The sequence below is a fragment of the Corythoichthys intestinalis genome, chromosome 19 (assembly GCF_030265065.1).
Source record: "Corythoichthys intestinalis isolate RoL2023-P3 chromosome 19, ASM3026506v1, whole genome shotgun sequence".
NCBI classification, from domain to species: Eukaryota; Metazoa; Chordata; class Actinopteri; order Syngnathiformes; family Syngnathidae; genus Corythoichthys; species Corythoichthys intestinalis.
Window position 1 is genome coordinate 29154885 of NC_080413.1, and position 20979 is coordinate 29175863.

Below are 20979 nucleotides of genomic sequence, written 5' to 3' on the forward strand. Positions count from 1 at the left end.
AGCTTCGGTATCCATTTAGAAAAAAAATCCAATTCTATGTGTCAAAAAGCTTCAACAGCGAACAACGACATTAACCTAGCACGCTATAGAAGCATGTTTTGTCTAAATAAATCCAAGAAAAATTAACTTTATCACAATATTGTGCATATGACTGAATGAATGTTAGAGGACCATTGTAGAAAAGCACCAACCCTTGGATGTGCGTGTTATATTAGATAATTGCAAAGGACACCTAATGCACCTAACAGTCCTAACAATTTGTCAAGAGTAGAAGAGGTTTTTGAATGTCATCAGCAATCAAAAGCAACAATCACTTATTCACAGCTCCCATGGCAGTCTTGAGAGCAGAGTGAGTGTTAAGTGTACATTTACGCCAACGCTTGTGCTTCACGCATACATACACCCTGTACAAAATGTATGGAACTATCCATTATTGCAAGCTTCAAATCGGATGGAAAATGGTACTACAGGGCCAAGTTAGATTGAAAAGCAACTTTCAAAATGAGCCTGTTTTTATTAGATGGCTCTTGCTAAAGTAGGGCACACAGTTTTTAATACCTTAACCAATTTCTAAAATGTTAAGGACTTCACAAGTATGTTCTTATCCTGCTTTTCGATGAGGAGGGAACCATTTGTGTAAGATCACAACAGCCAAGTTCTCAAAAACCAGATGTGTTAAAAAAAATATATATATATATGGTGTGGTTATCATACTCTGCACTCATAAATTTTGCGTCTGGACTCATCAAGCTGGTGCTGCAGGTCCCAGACGATTTCTTTATGTTTGGCGTAGCACTGGTCGACCACCTCCTTCTGCCGTTGTGACTCCTGTTTGCATCAGATGGAAGTCATGTATTATCCTGCTATTTTAAAATATAAAGCCATCTTTACAAATAGGAAGGACTCATACCTCCAAGTCCTTGAAATTGTCTGTCAGATACTGTTTCTCTGGAATTGACTTCAAGTAGTCCATTGCTACTTTTGAGTTCTAATCAAAGAAAAAAAACAATCATTAATTGTCAAGCAAGGTCTGTTCTCAATGAGCTATTGACCTACATTTACAAACTAGGTTCTCATTTTTGATGCATAGGAATGAATGAATACAATTTTAACAGTCAGTTGTCTTCGTCAACAATAACGACAAAGAAAATATTTTGTCAGAGAACACTTTTTTTATGACGATGACGAGCTAAAAACGTGCTTTGGGAAGCTAAAACATAACGAGACAAATGCCAGTTTTCGTCTGACGAGAAAGAGACGAAAATGCACAATAGTTTCAGTCACAGGTTCACAATGTGTGACATTTTATGTTTAGTTAGCCTGCTTCCATCGTAGTAGCAGTTAGTCTGGTCTTGTCACTCGTCATGTGCCGTGCCCCTTCCCAACTCACACACGTTAAGATTTTGTTTTCTTGGCCAGAGAGAATATGCAATGTTGCTTTGGCCTTTAAAGGTCTGTGTTGAGTGATCATCTCACACTAAATATAACTCGTAGCGTTAGCATGGCATTCGCGTTAGCATTAGGCTAATGCACACAGCAAGTGTCCTCTGAAACTCTTGGACAACTTTTTTTTTTTTAACATACAGTTTGTGGCGTCCACGTGGGTATAATTAATTGAGAATAATGTACTGTTCTCTTGCTGTGCATAATCATCGAGTTGGCGTCATCTTTGTAGATGCTGCAATACTGTATGTGCTCGTCCGTCAATGTTAGGCATGTGCCGGATTGAGATTCTGACAGTATGATAAGCTTAAGCAAAAATATCCCGGTTTCACAGTATTGCAATTACAGCTCTAAAATGTTTTGAGATGTATGGGTTACAAAAAAAACTTTTTTTCCATTGAACAGGATTTTTATTTTTCAAAACATATTAGCAAATTGGAAGTATAATATTAAGTTAAATTAAATAAAAAATATATAAAGAAAATTAAATTGACATGCTAATTAGCCAAGTCATCTGGCTCGTTCGTTAACAAGCTTACATTACAGTATGTTTTACCACTGCTAGACACACTAAACCCGCTGGAGTTAACGTTGACAACAGCGTTTACTAACCTTTAATTTTGTATAAATGCAGAATCATACAGAAGATATTGTGTTCTCTGGTAGACAGCCCCCGCAAACATGTTTTACATGTCGTTTGGCCCGCCTAAGCCGCAGCTGTCTGCAACTTTCCTGTACCCGAAGTATTCCCGTACCAGCGACATTGTTTTCTTCGATGGGGGAAAAACGTTCAGGTGTTTCATGTCCTCCAGCCGACACTGACACTGAGCAACAACTTGAGGGTGAGGGGTGAGCCCTGCATTTTTGGGACATAAAAAATAGCTAACACCGTAGGGACCGAATAACAGAAAATTTCAGCGGTTTTGAAACCTTGTAGTTTTCATACCACGGTATACCTTGAAACCGGTAACTGGCACATGCCTAGTCAATGTTTATTTGAAATAGTTGGAAACCTTCATTTGTTTATTTTTGGAGTATATATTTTTTAATTTTACAGACGAAAACATTTTTTAGTAAATGTCGACAAAAACTAGAAGAAGGCAAACATATTTTGAGATGAATAAAATACAACTAAGACCAATAAGTATTATCGTCCAAAAGACTGAGACGAAAACTACAACACTGCTAACAGTCTTATTTTTTGCTGCCTTTAGTACTTATACATGCATGCATGTTTTTTTTTTTCTCCCGTCAGAATTTAACCTTGATGCACTGCTGTCAGATACCTATCTGATCTGGAATTCAAATGATACTCGATGAGATCTTATGGGAAGCTGATGAGATTTCCATTGCACCTAACATGGCTAGCAAACCAGCCCAAAATAATGGTAACATGTTTCTGTTCTCTGGTTGGTTGGTCAGAGCAAAACACTTGCTTTGTTATTATCCAAAATTATTTTATAAACTTAACAGCTGGGGTCTCCAAACCGGTCCTAAAGGGCTGCTACGGGTCCTGGTTTTTGTTCCTACTGATCGAGCAGTTTACCCAATGAGGTTACTGCTAAAACAAGCAGCACCTGACTATGATCAACCAATTACACTTGAAAGATTGGTGGGAAGGTGTTGTCTTGTTTTATCGGAAAGAAATCCTGCACCCACTGCTGCCCTGGAATAGTTTGGCGATGTAAAAAAGTAAAAAAGATACAATAAAATACAAATATGAAACATGATAAGAGCCAGAATGCAAGAAATAAAACAACTAATGAGCTTTCTTCCTTTAAGTGTATTGCAAACTTCCTAGTTTGCAGCCTAGCTCAGAAAAATCAGTCCACAGAAAGGGAAAGTGAAATGAGGCATCATTTCCAGTCGAAAGCTCATCTCAAGCAATGATTACATCCGACGGCTGCACCAGATCTCTGTAGATAATAGCATCCATGGATCATGACATATATGTACTTGCAAAGATGGTTAAAGAAGAAGCTGTCCACTCACAATGTGGACATTTTGTTATTGTTCTTTTCGCAGCAAAACAATTGGGTTTTCTCCCTATGCATATCTCCTCCACCAACATGCTCTGTCAGTGCGGTGATTTGGGGTCACTGTGCGAATTATAATGATGTTGGCCACTATTCAAATGGGGCCTACTGAACCCTTTTGTTTTCAGGTTTGTAAAACAGTTAAGAAAACAGAATGCTTGAGTGCCAAAAGGCAAAATGATCTCCTGTTGGTCAATACAATAGCTAATTGTGAATCATTTTTTATGTTGTTTGCTTGCAGTGATGGCTTTTTTTTATATAACCACTGCATCTTTTAATTGCCTTCTGACCTGAGTCAGATGGAGACATTGGCTGAAAAGATGTGGTTGTTACATTGTGCCACGCTGATTGCTACATTGGACGACACTCGCACACTCAGATGACACTCGTGCGGACAGATGAGAAAGTGGGTCGATGCATCCTACTGTTGCAGAAATAATTTAACTTGATGGTGGTCTGCAGTCACGGGCTAACAGGCAAGAGACTTGAGGGGGCAAGAGAGATAGACAGCTTGAGAAAACGAGCTTGAGTGTTCAGTAATTCTTAAAAGCTGAAGAGATGACCATGCCGATTTAAATCTTGTTGTCGTTCAAATATATTAGAGATAGGATCCCTGAGCATAATCACACTTCCAGTAATTTCCACACTATACATCATGAAGCTCTTAATTTATATACAGTTAGTCCCCGGGTTACGATGTACTCGACTTACGTGATTTCAACATTACGACACCGGAATCTCGTCAGTCATTTTGTTGGTGTAGAGCAGGGGTGTCCAAACTTTTTGCAAAGGGGGCCAGATTTGGCGTGGTAAAAATGTGGGGGGCTGACCTTGGCTGACGTCCTTTATGTAGAACAATATATTTAAGCAAAATTTAGCAAGCCATTCAGTGTGTCACATTTGCTTTATTATTATTTTTTTTAATGAATAATTTCAACAATCTCACAACTAGCCTTTGCAGCGTTCTCTTTAGACTCTCGGGGCCTTGCGAAATACTACTGCTGTGAAATTAAACTAGCTTCAAGTTGCTTCAATTTCTAATCTTGTCGTACATGTCAGCGTGTCTTGTTTGGTAATATCGCCTCACATTGAAATCTTTAAAAACAGCGACTGTCTCTTTGCAAATGAGGCAAGACACAGTTGTTGCGTATTTTAGTGAAGAAATAGTCCAATTTCCACCTATCCTTGAAGCGCCGGCCATCACAGTCAACTTTTTTGTTGTTGATTGTCGCCATTTTAGAAAATTAGAAGTAGAGGGTCACACGGAGTAATGTTGCTTAGCCCTTCAATACCTGCAACATGAAGCAATTATCAGAGAATCCCAAAATTTGAAAAATAAGGCCCAAATGAAACCTTTTTTTCAAATTTGTGTAAAGAAAAGTCAAAATGAATATGTCTAATAAGCACTCTAATATCTATAACCCATGCTAAATCATGTTTTTTTTCTCATGGAACCTGCAGATGCATGTGTTGACTTGCATCCATCATTTTTTTTTTTCAAAAACAAATGTCAAAATTCAAAATTAGTCTGAAAATCATGAAATTTTAGGTGTATCAAATGTGATACATTTGGCAATAAAGGGTTAAAGTGCTGCTGCCTTTTAGTGGGTAAATGAGGAGCAACATTTCGTGTGTAAGCTACTTTCATATGCTGTTTGCAGTACTGCTGATCAATTAATTAATTCTGTGTGCGGGCCAGATGTTATTGATTTTATGACAGAGGCTGGGGGACGGATGAAATTTGACCACGGGCCGCATTTGGCCCCCGGGCCGGACTTTGGACATGCCTGGTGTAGAGTGTATGTTTTAGCTTTGTTTTTTTCTCAGTGTAACAGCTGACAATTTTCCCTGCAAATATTTGTTTTGCCAATAAGAGAAGCTGTTGTCTCACCAAGGTTAATTGAAAATTGAGTTTGATGAGCCAATGACAGATAAAATTATTTCATGCGGTACATGGGGAACAAGAATGCAAGAATGAAATAAATAAAATTGGAAATAAACCAAATAATTGAATAAAAATTGAAATAAACATAAATTGAAATATATAAAAAGTTATATATATATATATATATATATATATATAAATAAAAATTGAAATAAAAGCATTTTAATGACATATTTAATAATTTATTCAACTGTGCATTGATTTAATTTTTGTACTCCTGGTCCTCCATACGAAGAGGCTCTGATGCATCATTGTGAATTCCGATTGGGAACAATTTTAATGCTGCAAAACCACCAGCAGATGACAGCAATACACAATTTTACATATGGTATTCACCCTGTCTCTAAGTCCACGAGAGGTTTCTTAGATAAATGGCAACATTTTAACAATATTTTGTCATGTTCTAATGCTGATTTCTAAAGAACAGACAGGACGAATGACACTTCTATTCTGGAGGTGGGAATCTTGGGGCACCTCACGAGTCGATTACAATTCAGAGGCTACGATTCGATTATAAATTGATTATTGATGCACTCCCCGCCCTAGCGACTTCTAAAAAGGTTAGTGCAGGTGGTGAAAAAGGAAAAAGGTGACGCTTACCATTGAAATAAAGACGGAAATGATAGAAAAATATGAGCGTAGGCTGCACATCCGTGAACTGGCTCAACAATACGGCCGTAGAATGTCTACGACAGGGGTCGGCAACCTATGACACGCGTGTCAGCACTGGCACACGAAGGGTTAACCAGTGACGCGCGAATGGCAAAATAAAATTAAAAAATACGCTTTTTTTTATCCTAAGTTAAGACATTTTCAGTTGCGCGCCTTATTTAGGGGTTTTACTGGAACGCCCCTCCCACCCACCTCTGCCTATAGCGTTATATGCGAGCAATAATGGATTTTGAGCACACCTCCAGCGCTTCCTCAATTTTTCGATTCCTGTGCTCGTCGTTTTTTTTCTCTACGCGCTCAATTCAGCACATGCTACTAACGTGTAACGAAGCCAACCAATCAGACAGTTGGCAGAAGTACACTGTGTTACCCATCTGCACTTTTTGGTAATTGCGGTGCTTTCATCTCCGCACCTTAGTATGGAGTGGACTGGCGATTAACGTGGCTCGTTGCCATCTATTCGTCTGTTCCTTACTTCGGAGAGGTGGCGATGTGTATAAAATCACAGTGACGCGTTGAATGGCGTTTTGCTGGAGACTTTTATTCACAAAACAAAAACCAGCAGGGGACAAAGCCTCTTTTCACGGCGCTCTCCGCGCAACTCTCTCTCAACACCTTGCTTCGCTCCTTTTTCTCACCCAGACGCCCACTTCTTCTTCTACGCTTAACTAGTAAGCCGGTCATATTGTCGGGAACAGCGGCCGCTTGGGGATGCCGGTAACAACTGGTTGGCTGGTTACATCCGCTAGCTCTGTCTGTTTGTGAGTTATGCCGCGAAAGCGTTGTGTGTCGCACAACAAGTGTCAAACGCCACTATGAGACAAAACATGAAAATTCATGGAAAACAGGGCCAGGGATCACATTAAGGTAGGCATCTTTTATCTAAAATTGGGGATATAATTCACTGTTTAAGTTGCTAGTTAACAAGACAAAATGTAAGAGTCGACATTTCTGACTTTGACGGTTAAAACAGCCCACTCTGTACTGTGAGAGACCTGCACTGAGAATCACACCTGTTCCCCTTTTCCTGCTGGTTGGTGTGTGGGGCGTGGGTGATATGTTTACATAAGATGATGCTTCTGTACAGCTGTTATTACTGTTGCAATTATTTTCAAGTTTTGATATTTTCTACAATATGCATTTATTTTTTAGTTAATTGATAAGGAAGAATGGTAGGTATACAAATTCAATGTACGTATGTCCATGTTTTTTTCTTTGGAGTAAAATTACAGTTCTGTCAGATATAAAAACTTGGATGTGGTCATTAATCTTGGTGCGGCACACTGATTGAAAAGAAAATTTGAAAGTGGCACTCCACACCAATAAGGTTGCTGACCCCTGGTCTACGATCTCGACGATCCTCCTCCGACCTCTGTTCGCCAGTCTTTATAGGTTAAGGTGACAATTAGTATTGTGGTAACATCGCCAAAGAAATCGCCAGCTTCGTCAGGTTTTTATCATTTACTTCAGGACTTTTGCAACACAACACGCCTACTATCCGCTACAGTTGACGCCAACAACAAAACATTAAAAGAGAAAGTAAAATCTCTACCGCACCTATGTGTCACTTCAGTCACACGGTGCATTCAGGTACAGCACGCAAAACACGTCCACCACATTAGAACATCATTAAAGGAATTATTATTATTCCAGTTTTTATCAATAATTTATTTGTTTTGCTAAGTGTAATTGCCATTTGTAATAGTACCAGCAGTATTTATTAAGGATTTAGTGTAGGTTTTCGGGCTGTGGAACAAATTAATAGAATTATAATGTATTCCTATGAGAAAAATCCTGCTCGACATACGACCATTTTGACTTACAAACAAGGTCCTGGAACAAAGTAACTTCGTATGTGGAGGTACCACTGTATATCATAATGTATTAACAAAAACATTAATTAATGTAGATATTTTTGCTTACTCTGAAACGGACAAAACTCGTTTTTTCAAAAGCAGCATATCATGCTGTAAAAGTGATGAAACAGCTCCTGTCCCACTATTTATCTTTTTTGTTTAACTTATTAGTATCAACAAACAAGCTCTTACCATCTCTAGATCCAAAACACGATCCTGCAAAGACAAAAAAAAGATGCTCACAAAAGTGCAGTGGCAAATTTTTTTCTCATTATCTGACTTGTTTCCATTTTGATTTCATTGTATTTGTTACACTGACAAAAAAAACAAAAAAACGTTCTATTCTAGCCTAGTCTATAACATAGATAGAGAACAACATACAAACAACTGGCTTGTTACAGCAAACACACATGGGGTCATTTCTAGCACTGCTCATCGAGCTCCTGACTGATGTCCCCTCGGTAACAATGAATTACAAGTGATGCTATGATTATTAACTGCCATTCTTATACACACCTGCTTCTTCCCCGTGTGTTTAAAAACATTGGCAGTTTCTAACAAGGGCTTCTCAATTCTCTCTCAACTCTTTTTCCCACCTTTCTGTCCAATTTCCTTTCTACATCTTCCTCTTCTCATCTTTCATAATTAAAGGCTCGACTGGGTACAGGACAGCTGAATAATTGCACACAAGTTTTGCCAGGTGCTGTCGAGTAGTAACAGATGGATTCCAGGATTCCACCACTTGGCAAGTGAATGTCTACGTCTGTTGGTAGCGAGGAAAAGGCCAAGGGAGGTGCTGGGGGTTCAATTCACCCCTGTTAAGGTGATGCTGGACATTGTTACACTAAAGGATAGAGACAGGACCACCGGTGGCTTGAAGAACTTTACTGCAATTAACTACTGGTACTTGTCAAGGCATGACTGCAAAATAAGCCTCAGGGCTGTATACTCAAGTGGGAAGAAACACATCACAGAGTGACCAAAGGTCCCTGCTCATAACTTTGAAAACTATCGTATTTATAAGACATGTATGCAATGTGATGTTAAGGCAAAAAAAGAAATATGAAAAGTCTAAATATGGTGCTCTCTATATAAAATGGGTAATTGACACAGTTGTTCCACTTACTGGCCGCTACATTAAATGATGATGGATTCGAATATGATTGTTTGATAAATCGATTTTGAACCGAAACTGACTTTTCTGGTTAAAACGATGCTAAAAAGGTCGGTACTTTTGATTTTCAAAACCGAACCAATTTGGTGTGTTTAAGATTGCTCTGTATTTCCGCTTCCTCCCAGGGGAGCCCGCTGTCTTAAACAACAAGAACAACAACCATGGCTACCAGCGATTCTGCTACTTTTGCCCAGCTAACTTTGAACACAAATTGCATAATGCCACGAGTAAGTGTATTATCTCATGATGTACTTATAGTATGAAATCATATGCGTGTTTTTGTGTCTGTCCCTTTGTCTCATTTTCCTATCAAGTTTGCTGCTACTACATCACAGTAACTAAAAGCCTGCCATGTTGTTTTTTGTTTTAATACAATAACATATTTTAGCAATATACATAGGTCTACATTTGAAATTTAAGCTATATGCACATTGTTTATTAGCCCATTAATGCATTTAGTGTAAGAATGAGGTGCTCATAGATCATTCTATTTGTTACCTTCACTGGGGTGCATATTTGTGTTTATGTGATTGCCACCTTGCATATTGTTATTATTGCATAACAGTTTTGCAGTAATCATTGATTTATGTAAGTAAGACCAGAGAGAAATGTGACAGCACATCACCCTAAGCCTGGCTACCTAGCTGGTTGGCAGACTGACTTGCTGGCAGACTCTTTGGTTAACAGACTATCTACCTTTTCTCATGTTTGATTTTGTTTCTTTCATTATTGCTTTAATTAAGAGCAGAGCTGGAGTCTGTTGTATAAATAACGCGTTACTAAGTAACGCATTATTGTACCGTATTTTTCGGACTTTAAGTCGCACCGGAGTATAAGTCGCATTTTTGGGAGGAAATTTACTTGATAAAACCCAACACATAGACCGGATATGTCATCTTGAAAGGCAATTTAAAATAAAAATACAACAGAGAACAACATGCTGAACAAGTGTACAGTATGATAATGTTACTTGATGCATGAACAACGAAATGCGAACGTGGCAGGTATGTTAACGCAACATAGCGATTAAGAGTTATTCAGATAACTATGGCATAAAGAACACGCTAACAAGTTTACCAAACCATCAGTGTCACTCCAAAACACCAAAATAACATGTGAAATGATATAATAATGTGTTAAAAATTTCACAACCCCAGCCAAACCATGACAAAAAAAAACTGCGACATAGTCCGAAAAATACGTTAATCTGATTACTTTCTTTCAGTAACGAGCAATCTAACGCGTTCACTTTTCCAAACCAGTAATCTGATTAAAGTTAGTTTCCTCAGTGTCTATGCGTTACCTTTTTGTTATTGCCTCATAATGTATGTACAGTGCCTTGCAAAAGTATTCGGCCCCCTTGAACCTTGCAACCTTTCGCCACATTTCAGGCTTCAAACATAAAGATATAAAATTTTAATTTTTTGTCAAGAATCAACAACAAGTGGGACACAGTCGTGAAGTGGAACAAAATTTATTGGATAATTTAAACTTTTTTAACAAATAAAAAACTGAAAAGTGGGGCGTGCAATATTATTCGGCTCCCTTGCGTTAATACTTTGTAGCGCCACCTTTTGCTCCAATTACAGCTGCAAGTCGCTTGGGGTATGTTTCTATCAGTTTTGCACATCGAGAGACTGACATTCTTGCCCATTCTTCCTTGCAAAACAGCTCGAGCTCAGTGAGGTTGGATGGAGAGTGTTTGTGAACAGCAGTCTTCAGCTCTTTCCACAGATTCTCGATTGGATTCAGGTCTGGACTTTGACTTGGCCATTCTAACACCTGGATACGTTTATTTTTGAACCATTCCATTGTAGATTTGGCTTTATGTTTTGGATCATTGTCCTGTTGGAAGATAAATCTCCGTCCCAGTCTCAGGTCTTGTGCAGATACCAACAGGTTTTCTTCCAGAATGTTCCTGTATTTGGCTGCATCCATCTTCCCGTCAATTTTAACCATCTTCCCTGTCCCTGCTGAAGAAAAGCAGGCCGAAACCATGATGCTGCCACCACCATGTTTGACAGTGGGGATGGCGTGTTCAGGGTGATGAGCTGTGTTGCTTTTACGCCGAACATATCGTTTTGCATTGTGGCCAAAAAGTTCAATTTTGGTTTCATCTGACCAGAGCACCTTCTTCCACATGTTTGGTGTGTCTCCCCGGTGGCTTGTGGCAAACTTTAAACGAGACTTTTTATGGATATCTTTGAGAAATGGCTTTCTTCTTGCCACTCTTCCATAAAGGCCAGATTTGTGCAGTGTACGACTGATTGTTGTCCTATGGACAGACTCTCCCACCTCAGCTGTAGATCTCTGCAGTTCATCCAGAGTGATCATGGGCCTCTTGGCTGCATCTCTGATCAGTTTTCTCCTTGTTTGAGAAGAAAGTTTGGAAGGACGACCGGGTCTTGGTAGATTTGCAGTGGTCTGATGCTCCTTCCATTTCAATATGATCGCTTGCACAGTGCTCCTTGAGATGTTTAAAGCTTGGGAAATCTTTTTGTATCCAAATCCGGCTTTAAACTTCTCCACAACAGTATTTTGGACCTGCCTGGTGTGTTCCTTGGTTTTCATAATGCTCTCTGCACTTTAAACAGAACCCTGAGACTATCACAGAGCAGGTGCATTTATACGGAGACTTGATTACACACAGGTGGATTCTATTTATCATCATCAGTCATTTAGGACAACATTGGATCATTCAGAAATCCTCACTGAACTTCTGGAGTGAGTTGGCTGCACTGAAAGTAAAGGGGCCGAATAATATTGCACGCCCCACTTTTCAGTTTTTTATTTGTTAAAAAAGTTTAAATTATCCAATAAATGTTGTTCCACTTCACGATTGTGTCCCACTTGTTGTTGATTCTTGACAAAAAAATTAAATTTCATATCTTTATGTTTGAAGCTTGAAATTTGGCGAAAGGTTGCAAGATTCAAGGGGGCCGAATACTTTTGCAAGGCACTGTAGAATGAAGAATATTGTATTGTATTGTCATGTATGATGAGCATTTTTAATAGAAAATGTTAGAAAGTTTCCTACTACGCATTCGTTTCCATGGTAATCGCGCATAGTTACTTCCATTTTTGGTCTCGAGTCACACGCGCTAACTGTTTTGGGACTGAGAAAGGCGTGTGGAGTGCGTGTGCACATTCGAGCAGAGTGCAGCCATCTGCTGAGATGTGCGAGGGAATGTTGATCTGTGTGCATCCATGAAAAAACGTGAGTATTTTTCCTTCATTCTGGAGGGTTACTGCAATAGGTTGGAGCCGCTACATGCGTTTCGTAGCTTTGCCGTTGCAACGGCAGGTAGTCATCGCTCTCGCTCGTCCTTGCGAAGTCGGCAAGCATTGTTTACATCATATTCATGTAGCATATTTATGCAGCGAAATGACGTGTTTGTTTGCATCTTTGGGATGTGGCCAAATTGACAGCGTGTGTGGAGAGCGTACTTCCGGGTCGTGCGTGCCAATTCGCGCCCACCTTTGTGTTTATTGCACTGTGCAAATTATTTGTGTGTTGTTGATTAGTGTGCAGTCAATTTGCATTCTTACATACAATACAATACAATACAATACAATACATACATTGGCACTGATATGCTGTTAACCCTAACTCCTAAACCCTAACCCGAAGTTCAGAATATTTGACATCAGGCTTAATCTTCGAGTAAGTGGGCTAAATTAGTTGGTGGAGTTGATTTCAACAAATTCCATGCAGTTTGTCAGTTACTTGTTGGTTTCAGGGCTCTGGAGTGGCTAAGCTAGCGTGAATCAATGGTGGTTGAAATCAACTCCATCAACTAATTAAATCCCTGCTAACTTGAAATATAGAACTAATGTGAAAAATTCTGATCCTACCCTTTAAATCTCATGCAATGACATTTTTCTCTTTGTCATTCTTATGTTGAGGAAGCAAAGGGAGAAAAATTGGTAAAAAGTTAATCTGATAGAGTACTTTTAAAGTAACGTAGTTACCTTGATGATAAAGTAATCAGTAGATTACTTTCTTGTAGTGTAATCAGTCATGAAATTACTTTTTTAAGTAATCTGTGACAACAACACTGTTCATATCGCTCAACTTTCCATGATAATCCAATCTGTCACAGTTCCTTTTGATATTGCAGAGAACTTTTTACATTTTTACACTCTGAAAAGTATGATGTATGAAGCAGTCGTAATTCTCCAATTCGAATTATCTTGACTGTCATTTGGATGCACCTCGGGTTGCATACCAACCTGAAGGCTCCTCATTTCTTCATCCTTCTTGCGATTCCCTTCCAACAGCTCTAAACCAAAAAACAAGCATTTACATGTGTGTTAACTTCAGTTTTATTCTTCTGCCAAATGTATTTTTCCTACCGGTTATCGAAGTGGCAAGCTTAATCAGTAAATGCAAACAGCTACTCAATTAAAACAAAGTTTTCATGTGCAAGTCTAGTTTCTGCTTACTGCTGATTGCAGCTTCAAATTATTTTCATTTGCAATCACTGATTGTTTACCTAATTAGACACTTATTTGGTAACTGATTGTAATTCACGCTACCACAATGTTTACACACATTGCATGCTGCTGAGCTAAATTAGCCTTGTAAGCTATTTCAATTAACTGCCAGCAAGGCGTTGCAGTATTAATCAAAACCATTTTAAATCAATAACAAAAGAATGATCTGAAACTAAAATTGTTTCAGTGATTACATTTGCAGGGCCACGCTACTTGGTGTGAGGAAAAAAAAAAAAAAGTCGAGTAAATGCTCGCAGAATTGGAAATGGTTTCAAACGTATCTTTGCTGAGCCTTAAGTGCCTCCTAATGCGTAAAACCTTTCCCCTGACAACTAAACAGAAAACACTTGATGTCTCCAGCTGCTTTTCTGAAACCATTTGCCCTTGAAAATGCCTCCGTAAACATTACTTGTTAAGTGTGCAAAACGTTTTATTTGCTCATCTCAAATTCAAAGTCGAACATGTTGCACTTTGGGAAAGATTAAACCTCGATCTCTTCAACCATGAAAACAAATGTACTTGAAATGCCAAATACTGTTATAGACAGGAATGATTCACCTCGACAGCTGATGAGGAAAAAGCTCCAGTTCTAGCTCGGCAATAAAGACATTTTTAATGTATTGCCTATTCGTCAGGTCAAACAATGTTCCAGACGTGAGACGACAAAAACGAATCAAGATAAATAATAAATAAGGGAATACAGTAGTTCTGCTGACTAAAGCCATTAACGACCTGTCGCCCAAGGTGAGCAATTAAGTGGCTTTAATAAAAACATCGCACATATTAGAATTTGATGGACGAGTTTATGGCCATAATGTAGCAAAGGTTATTAATATTCTGCTATAGTAATTGAAAACTCACCTTTGTGACTACTAGAATTTTTCAGAAGAGATCATTTATACGCTGAAAACAACAACACATCAGTAATTGAATTTCCTTCCAAACAGATGGAACCTACATTTGAATAAATGGTTGAGTGGTTCCAGCAAAACTGACGCTGTCAGTGCAGTGCTGGGTGTGCAAGACTATTAAAATGAGCTGACCTACTGATGAAATGAATCTTTAGTCTGGATGATCTAGACATAACATCATTACTGGATGAGAGGTGAGAGAAGCGTATGAAGGGAATGAAGTGCGTGATATGCTGAGGAGCGCTTCTACCCAGGTGAAGATGAGGAAACTAACCGACATGATCAGACGAGAAGGGAACACACGCTGGGACGCTGACACAGTTCAAAATGATCACAAGGTCTAGCAGAAGCTATTAAGAAGGGGTTAAATTACTAGTGAGGATTTTAATTACTCAGCTGCTTGATTAGATTAACTATCTGTAAATGTGCTTGATGCTAAACAAGAATTGATGAAATTTCATTAAAAAAACACTTTTTGTTCTGATTATATTGCATATGTACACACATATATACTACACACACACACACACACCCACACACACACACACACACACACACACATATATGCAGACAAGGGCTGCAGTTATCGATTGTTTTAGTAGTCGATTAATCTATCATATCAGCAAGTTGGTTTGAATAACCGAGTAATCGGATTAGGTACATTTATTGCGTTGCAGAATAAATTTTAGGAGATGTAAATCAAGGCTTTTTAAGATTGCACTTTCAAAAAATCATTAAATGCGAATACAAAACAAAAATCCTGAGTTTTCTTCAAACTATGCAGAATTGCACTTTCATTTAAAAATGAATTAAAATATTATATAAAATAATATGTATAATAAAATAAATGAGGATGAAAGTACAGCAAAAGAACAATCAGCTAACTTGCATAGCAAAGTCCGCTAGCTTAAATGCTATAAAATACTATCTTTTATTTTATTCATCTATTTTTTTTTTTTACAATGCTCTTAACAAATCGTTTAAACACATATTCCCACATAAAAAGTCTAAATATACCTATCAACTAAAATACAAATGCATAAAAAACATTATCTCAAAACAAAACTAACCTTATGTTGGTCTTAACAGGGAGCAGCTGGATTCAGCCATTTAAATGAGTTATGCTATATTCACTGTTGCCACTAGAAGGCAGGGTATCCACCCAAATCAATAAAACTAAAGACTGTCAAAACAAACCTTTACAACGTCACTAATTAAATGAATACTCGAAGCAGCAATATTTGATTCATTTAATTAATTGTTGCAGGACTAATATACACATGCACACACATCCTTTACGAACTGCATTTGATGGGTTGCCTAAATGCAAATGAAAAATATGCGAAACACAGAAATCACGAAGAGGCTGAATACTTTCTCATGGCACTCTGTATACATACTGTATCCTGAAAATAAAAATGCTACCACTACCCACCACAAACTATCAGGTGGTTTGCCAGCTAGTAACAGACAGACAATACCTTGATTCTCAACTTGGGACAACAGTTGAGCCTTGGCAAAAGTCGAATGCATGCCATTCTAGTTGGAATAAAGTTAATCCTTAAGTATTTCTTTTATAATATCAACACCCTGCATGCTTTGGTTTTACTCCATTTTCAGAATGGTGTTATCATGGAAGAATTAGGCCAGTTAACTGTTACTTTAGTGACATTGCAGCAGTGGCGTGATCGTGTACCTTTTTTTTCTTTGCTGATGGAGTGTAACAGCTTTTCTTGTTCTTCCAAGCGTTGCAAGAGAGCATCCTTGTCTGGGCTCCGAATCTGCTTGAGTGCTTTTAGCTCATCCCTGGTGTACTTGTGCTGCCTCCTTAGGCGGTGTTCTTTTGTATCATGATCCCGCACCTCCTCACGCAGCCAACGTATCTTTGACTGGTTATTTAAAATTGACAAATGCACACTGAATGTAATAAATGTGGATTTTGTAGGAAGAGTAGACAGAAGTGTACTTCGTAACTGTATGACAATAAGAAAACATCAGCCCATTTTATGATAATAAATATGTATGGTGCAACAAAACTGGCAAAGCTGTTAGGCATGCTACAATACTGAAAAAATGGAATAGGTTAAATACTAAAAACAATTACGAATTTCGACTGATATGAAACTTATACCGTGATAGTTTTTGCCATATTGCCCAGCCCTAATATTTCCTATGTATTCTATTTAAATCTAAAATGATTTTGTTGTTAGATGCATACTACCTTTTTTTTCTTGTCCTTTCATAGTGGTTTAACAAAAATAGCAGTAATAAAGTTTACAAGACATCGTCAAACCCATCCACACCTTTAAGTGCTTCATCACACTTGGCAGATGCAAATGTAAAGCAACTACACTGTACACAGACTATCAGTCAGACAACCATTTTTGATTGATTCATCAAAGACAACATTTTGTGAGGTGGCATTTGGTGTCATCGATGCCTCTAAATAACAAGGATGTGTATGCTAATACAGCCTGAAGCCTTCTCTCTACCGGCTAACTTGTCAACTACAGGAAAGCTATAACCTGTCCCTGATCCGTTGTTTTGAGTTTTGACGGCGGGTTGCGTTGAGATAGGCGGCGCTGGCTACCTGAGCAGCCATGATAATCCCCCTCTCTAACCTCACTACTCTTTCCACATCGCCCTTTTCTGTCAGGAAGACGACTCACTCGAAAGTAAAACCCGAATAGTCATTGAATATAACGACATTCAAAACAACGTACCTCACAATATGTTTTTTTTTTAAACTTTATTTTATTAATCACGTATAGTACGTGTTTTTGGATAGTTAGTTTGAGATTTAGGGGCTATTTAGGGGCACTTAAAGGGATTGCCGCAGAAATTCAGGTTACATCACCAGCGTAGGTATGGAACTCCTTCGTAACCCGGGGACTACCTGTAGTTTGCCCACCCCTGACCTACAGGCTACAATCATGCCGCACTGCCCTCTACTGGAAAATTTCTAACCCAAAGAATGCCCCCCTCTACCTGCTAACTTGTAACTATAATTTCACATTTACTTAATCAGCCTGGAAATATATATTTTTGTTGTTGTTTTTTTTTAATTGGGCTCCAAGGATTAATAGATATTTGCCTATGCTACATAGCTACCAAGTTTCAAGACGATCAGTTCATGAATGCTGTAGAGGTAGGATTTCAGCGTTAATATCCACAAGAACAACGACCTCAGTGGCGATTTGACAGGCCTCCATCCTGTAAAGATCTTGAAAAAGGTATTTTTCTTATCTTTGGTATATAATCAATCAAAGCCAGAAATGTTCAACCATTGTTAAAGGGAGAGCTAAACTGATTAAAGAGAAGAATATTTGTAATGGTATTTTTTAAAGATGTGGCTGATCCACTACTCTACTCTTCCAGGTAGGTAGGTAGGTAAGTAGCAGGTAAGAAGGTAAAGTCAATGTACTACTACTAATACTAATACTGTTGCTGCATTCGTGTGTGTGTGAAACAGAAAACAAGCACCAACCTAACGTACCCTACTGACCATAAGGACCGAAGATGCAGAGTCAATTTTCTCTAATAACTCATTTTTATGAAAGGTTTCATTTCAGTAAATACGTATCTGTTAGTCGAGCAAAATAAAACATTTATCTGTTTCCTGTCATAGGCACACCATGCTTACCACATTGTACTCTCATTATTATGTTGATTCATGTTGTTAGGGTTGCAGCTATTGATTATTTTAGTAGTAGATTTATCAATGAACTAGTTAGTTCGACTCATCGAGTAATTGGATAAGGTAAATAAAAAAATTAAAATACCTGAGCTGACCCTCAAACGTTATTTAAAAAAAAGTACAACAAAACAACAATTGTCTAACTTACATAATAAAAGTCTGCTAGTTTAAATGCTATAAAATGCTAACTTTTTTTCAAATTCAATGCTCTTTATTTAATATACTATACTATATTGTTGTAAAGCACTTTGTGGACCTTTCAGATTTTTGTAAATTTGATTTGCTTTGATTAGCAAATGGTTCAATCACATTCACACAAGATACAGCTAAATATACCTATGAACTACATTATGAATGTGTTAAAAAACATTAACTCAAACAAAAATTTAGCTTATGTTGGTCTTACAGGGAGCAGCTGGATTCAGGCATGTGAAATAAGTTTTGCCAGATTCACTGTTGCCACTACAGGGCAGTGCTTCCACCCAAATCAATAAAACTAAAAGCAAACACTTTCAAAACAAACCATTACAACGCCACTTTAATTTAACGAATACTCGAACCAGCAAAATTTAATTTGAATCTTTTTTATAATCGAAGTACTTGAGTTCGATTAATCGTTACAACACGAGTTTTCTTTACAAGAATACCTTGATTTATTGACAGAATAACACAGCTATGGCTGGAATTTGTGGCACCAAAAATGACTGAATTGCTCAACTTGAATACTGTATTTAATGCACTATAAGGTGCATAGGTGTATAAGGCGCACATTCAATGAATAGCCTATTTTAAAATTGTTTTCATATATACGGCGCACCACATTATAAGGCGCAGTAGTAGTATTTGTTGGGGCTGCATTATGCATCCACTAGATGAAGCTGCATTAAAGGAAATTTCATGCCATGATTAACTAATATTAATCTATATACAAAGCTCATTGGATAATAAGTCACATTATCGGCTTTTGAGAAAATTTGAAGGCTTTTGGGTGCGCCTTTTAATGCAGAAAATACGATAGATAAAAAACTCACATCTTCGTTATTTACGATCTATTGCGTTTGCACATGCACAACATGCATTAGTCATACCTTTGTTTCTTCTAGCCAAAGGGAGGGATCTTTTTCTAAAGTAGCGTTCTTAGTTGCCTGTCAAAACAAATGAGTCACTTGTGAGATTTTCTTCTTCACAACACCCCAACCTCTTTTTTTTTTGTTTTTTTTTTTGTTAAAAGCTTGTGCAAAGCATACTGCCACATTGGTAAAATAAAAGCACGGAATACATACACAGACATTTTTACACATAAACGAAAACTTAAAGCAAGGTTAAGTTATAAAAAGTATTAGGTTTGATGAACAGATGCGGCAAAAACTTTTAGAAACATTTTGTTCGAGGTCTCGACACACATCAACATCCCTGCATGGCCATCAGGTAACCTTTTCAAGCTGTCACTTCAAACCAGGTCCAAGCCAAACAGATATTCCAAGCAAGCGCTTGCCACAGAGGTTCAAAGTGCATCTGTGGATTGTAGTGTTGCTGGGGTCCACAAGCACTTGGCACAGAAAGAGACTATGAATGACGATACAAATATTTTTGCGATCAAAGGGAACCCTCCTGCAGGGGGGATTCAAAAATACAAGTCAAGAGAGAGTTAAAAGTGTTGTTGGTGGAAATGATTGTGCACCTAGTGCTGACTTTTTCACAAAAGCATTGTTTTCTTAAGTCGCTTATTTAAATGTCTGTTTTCAGTTCATACTCTGTCTTTTTCAACAGGCATGTACGTAGATTAGGGATACACAGATACACATACAGTGGGGCAAATAAGTATTTAGTCAACCACCAATTGTGCAAGTTCTTCTACTTGAAAAGATTAGAGAGGACTGTAATTGTCAACATGGGTAAACCTCAACCATGAGAGACTTTTTGATTTTTAAAGAATATATTTCCAAATTAGAGTGTAAAATAAGAATTTGGTCACCTACGAACAAGCAAGATTTCTGGCTGTCAAAGAGGTCTAACTTCTTCTAATGAAGTCAAACCAGGCTCCACTCGTTACCTGTATTAATTGCACCTGTTTTAACTCATTATCGGTATAAAAGACCTGTCCACAACCTCAGTCAGTCATACTCCAAACTCCACAATGGCCAAGACCAAAGAGCTATCGAAGAACACCAGAGACAAAATTGTAGACCCGCACCAGGCTGGGAAGACTGAATCTGCAATAGGTAAAACGCTCGGTGTAAAGAAATCAACTGTGGAACCAATTATTAAAAAATGGAAGACATACAAGACCACTTATATTCTCCCTCGATCTGGGGCTCCATGCAAGATCTCACCCCGTGGCATCAAAATGAAAACAAGAACGGTGAGCAAAAATCCCATAACCACACGGGGGGACCTAGAGAATGACCTACAGAGAGCTGGGACCACAGTAACAAAGGCTACTATCAGTAACACAATGCGCCGCCAAGGAAATAAATCCTGCACTGCCAGACGTGTCCCCCTGCTGAAGAAAATACATGTCCAGGCCGGTTTGCGGTTCACTAGAGAGCATTTGGATGATCCAGAAGAGGACTGGGAGAATGTGTTGTGGTCAGATGAAACCAAAATAGAACTTTTTGGTATCGAGAGATTTTGAGTGAAAATCTTCCATCAGCAGGGGCATTGAAGATGAGACGTGGCTGGGTCTTTCAGCATGACAATGATCCCAAACACACAGCCAGGGCAACAAAGGAGTGGCTTCGTAAGAAG

General features: G+C 38.3%; 1 protein-coding gene across 3 annotated transcripts in view; it reads right to left on the reverse strand.

Moving 5' to 3' along the window:
• The window catches only part of LOC130907744 (centrosomal protein of 128 kDa-like), an 81160-nt gene that overhangs the window by 12108 nt on the left and 48073 nt on the right, over positions 1–20979 (reverse strand). For 2 of the 3 annotated variants that reach the window (XM_057823158.1, XM_057823156.1), the window contains 6 exons: positions 19320–19376; positions 16231–16423; positions 13360–13409; positions 8145–8168; positions 911–988; positions 715–828 (listed from right to left, as the gene is read on the reverse strand). In XM_057823158.1, coding sequence (XP_057679141.1) covers positions 715–828; positions 911–988; positions 8145–8168; positions 13360–13409; positions 16231–16423; positions 19320–19376 — 516 coding nt within the window. The remainder of the gene's footprint in view (positions 1–714; positions 829–910; positions 989–8144; positions 8169–13359; positions 13410–16230; positions 16424–19319; positions 19377–20979) is intronic. The other variant, XM_057823157.1, reaches the window with a different exon arrangement.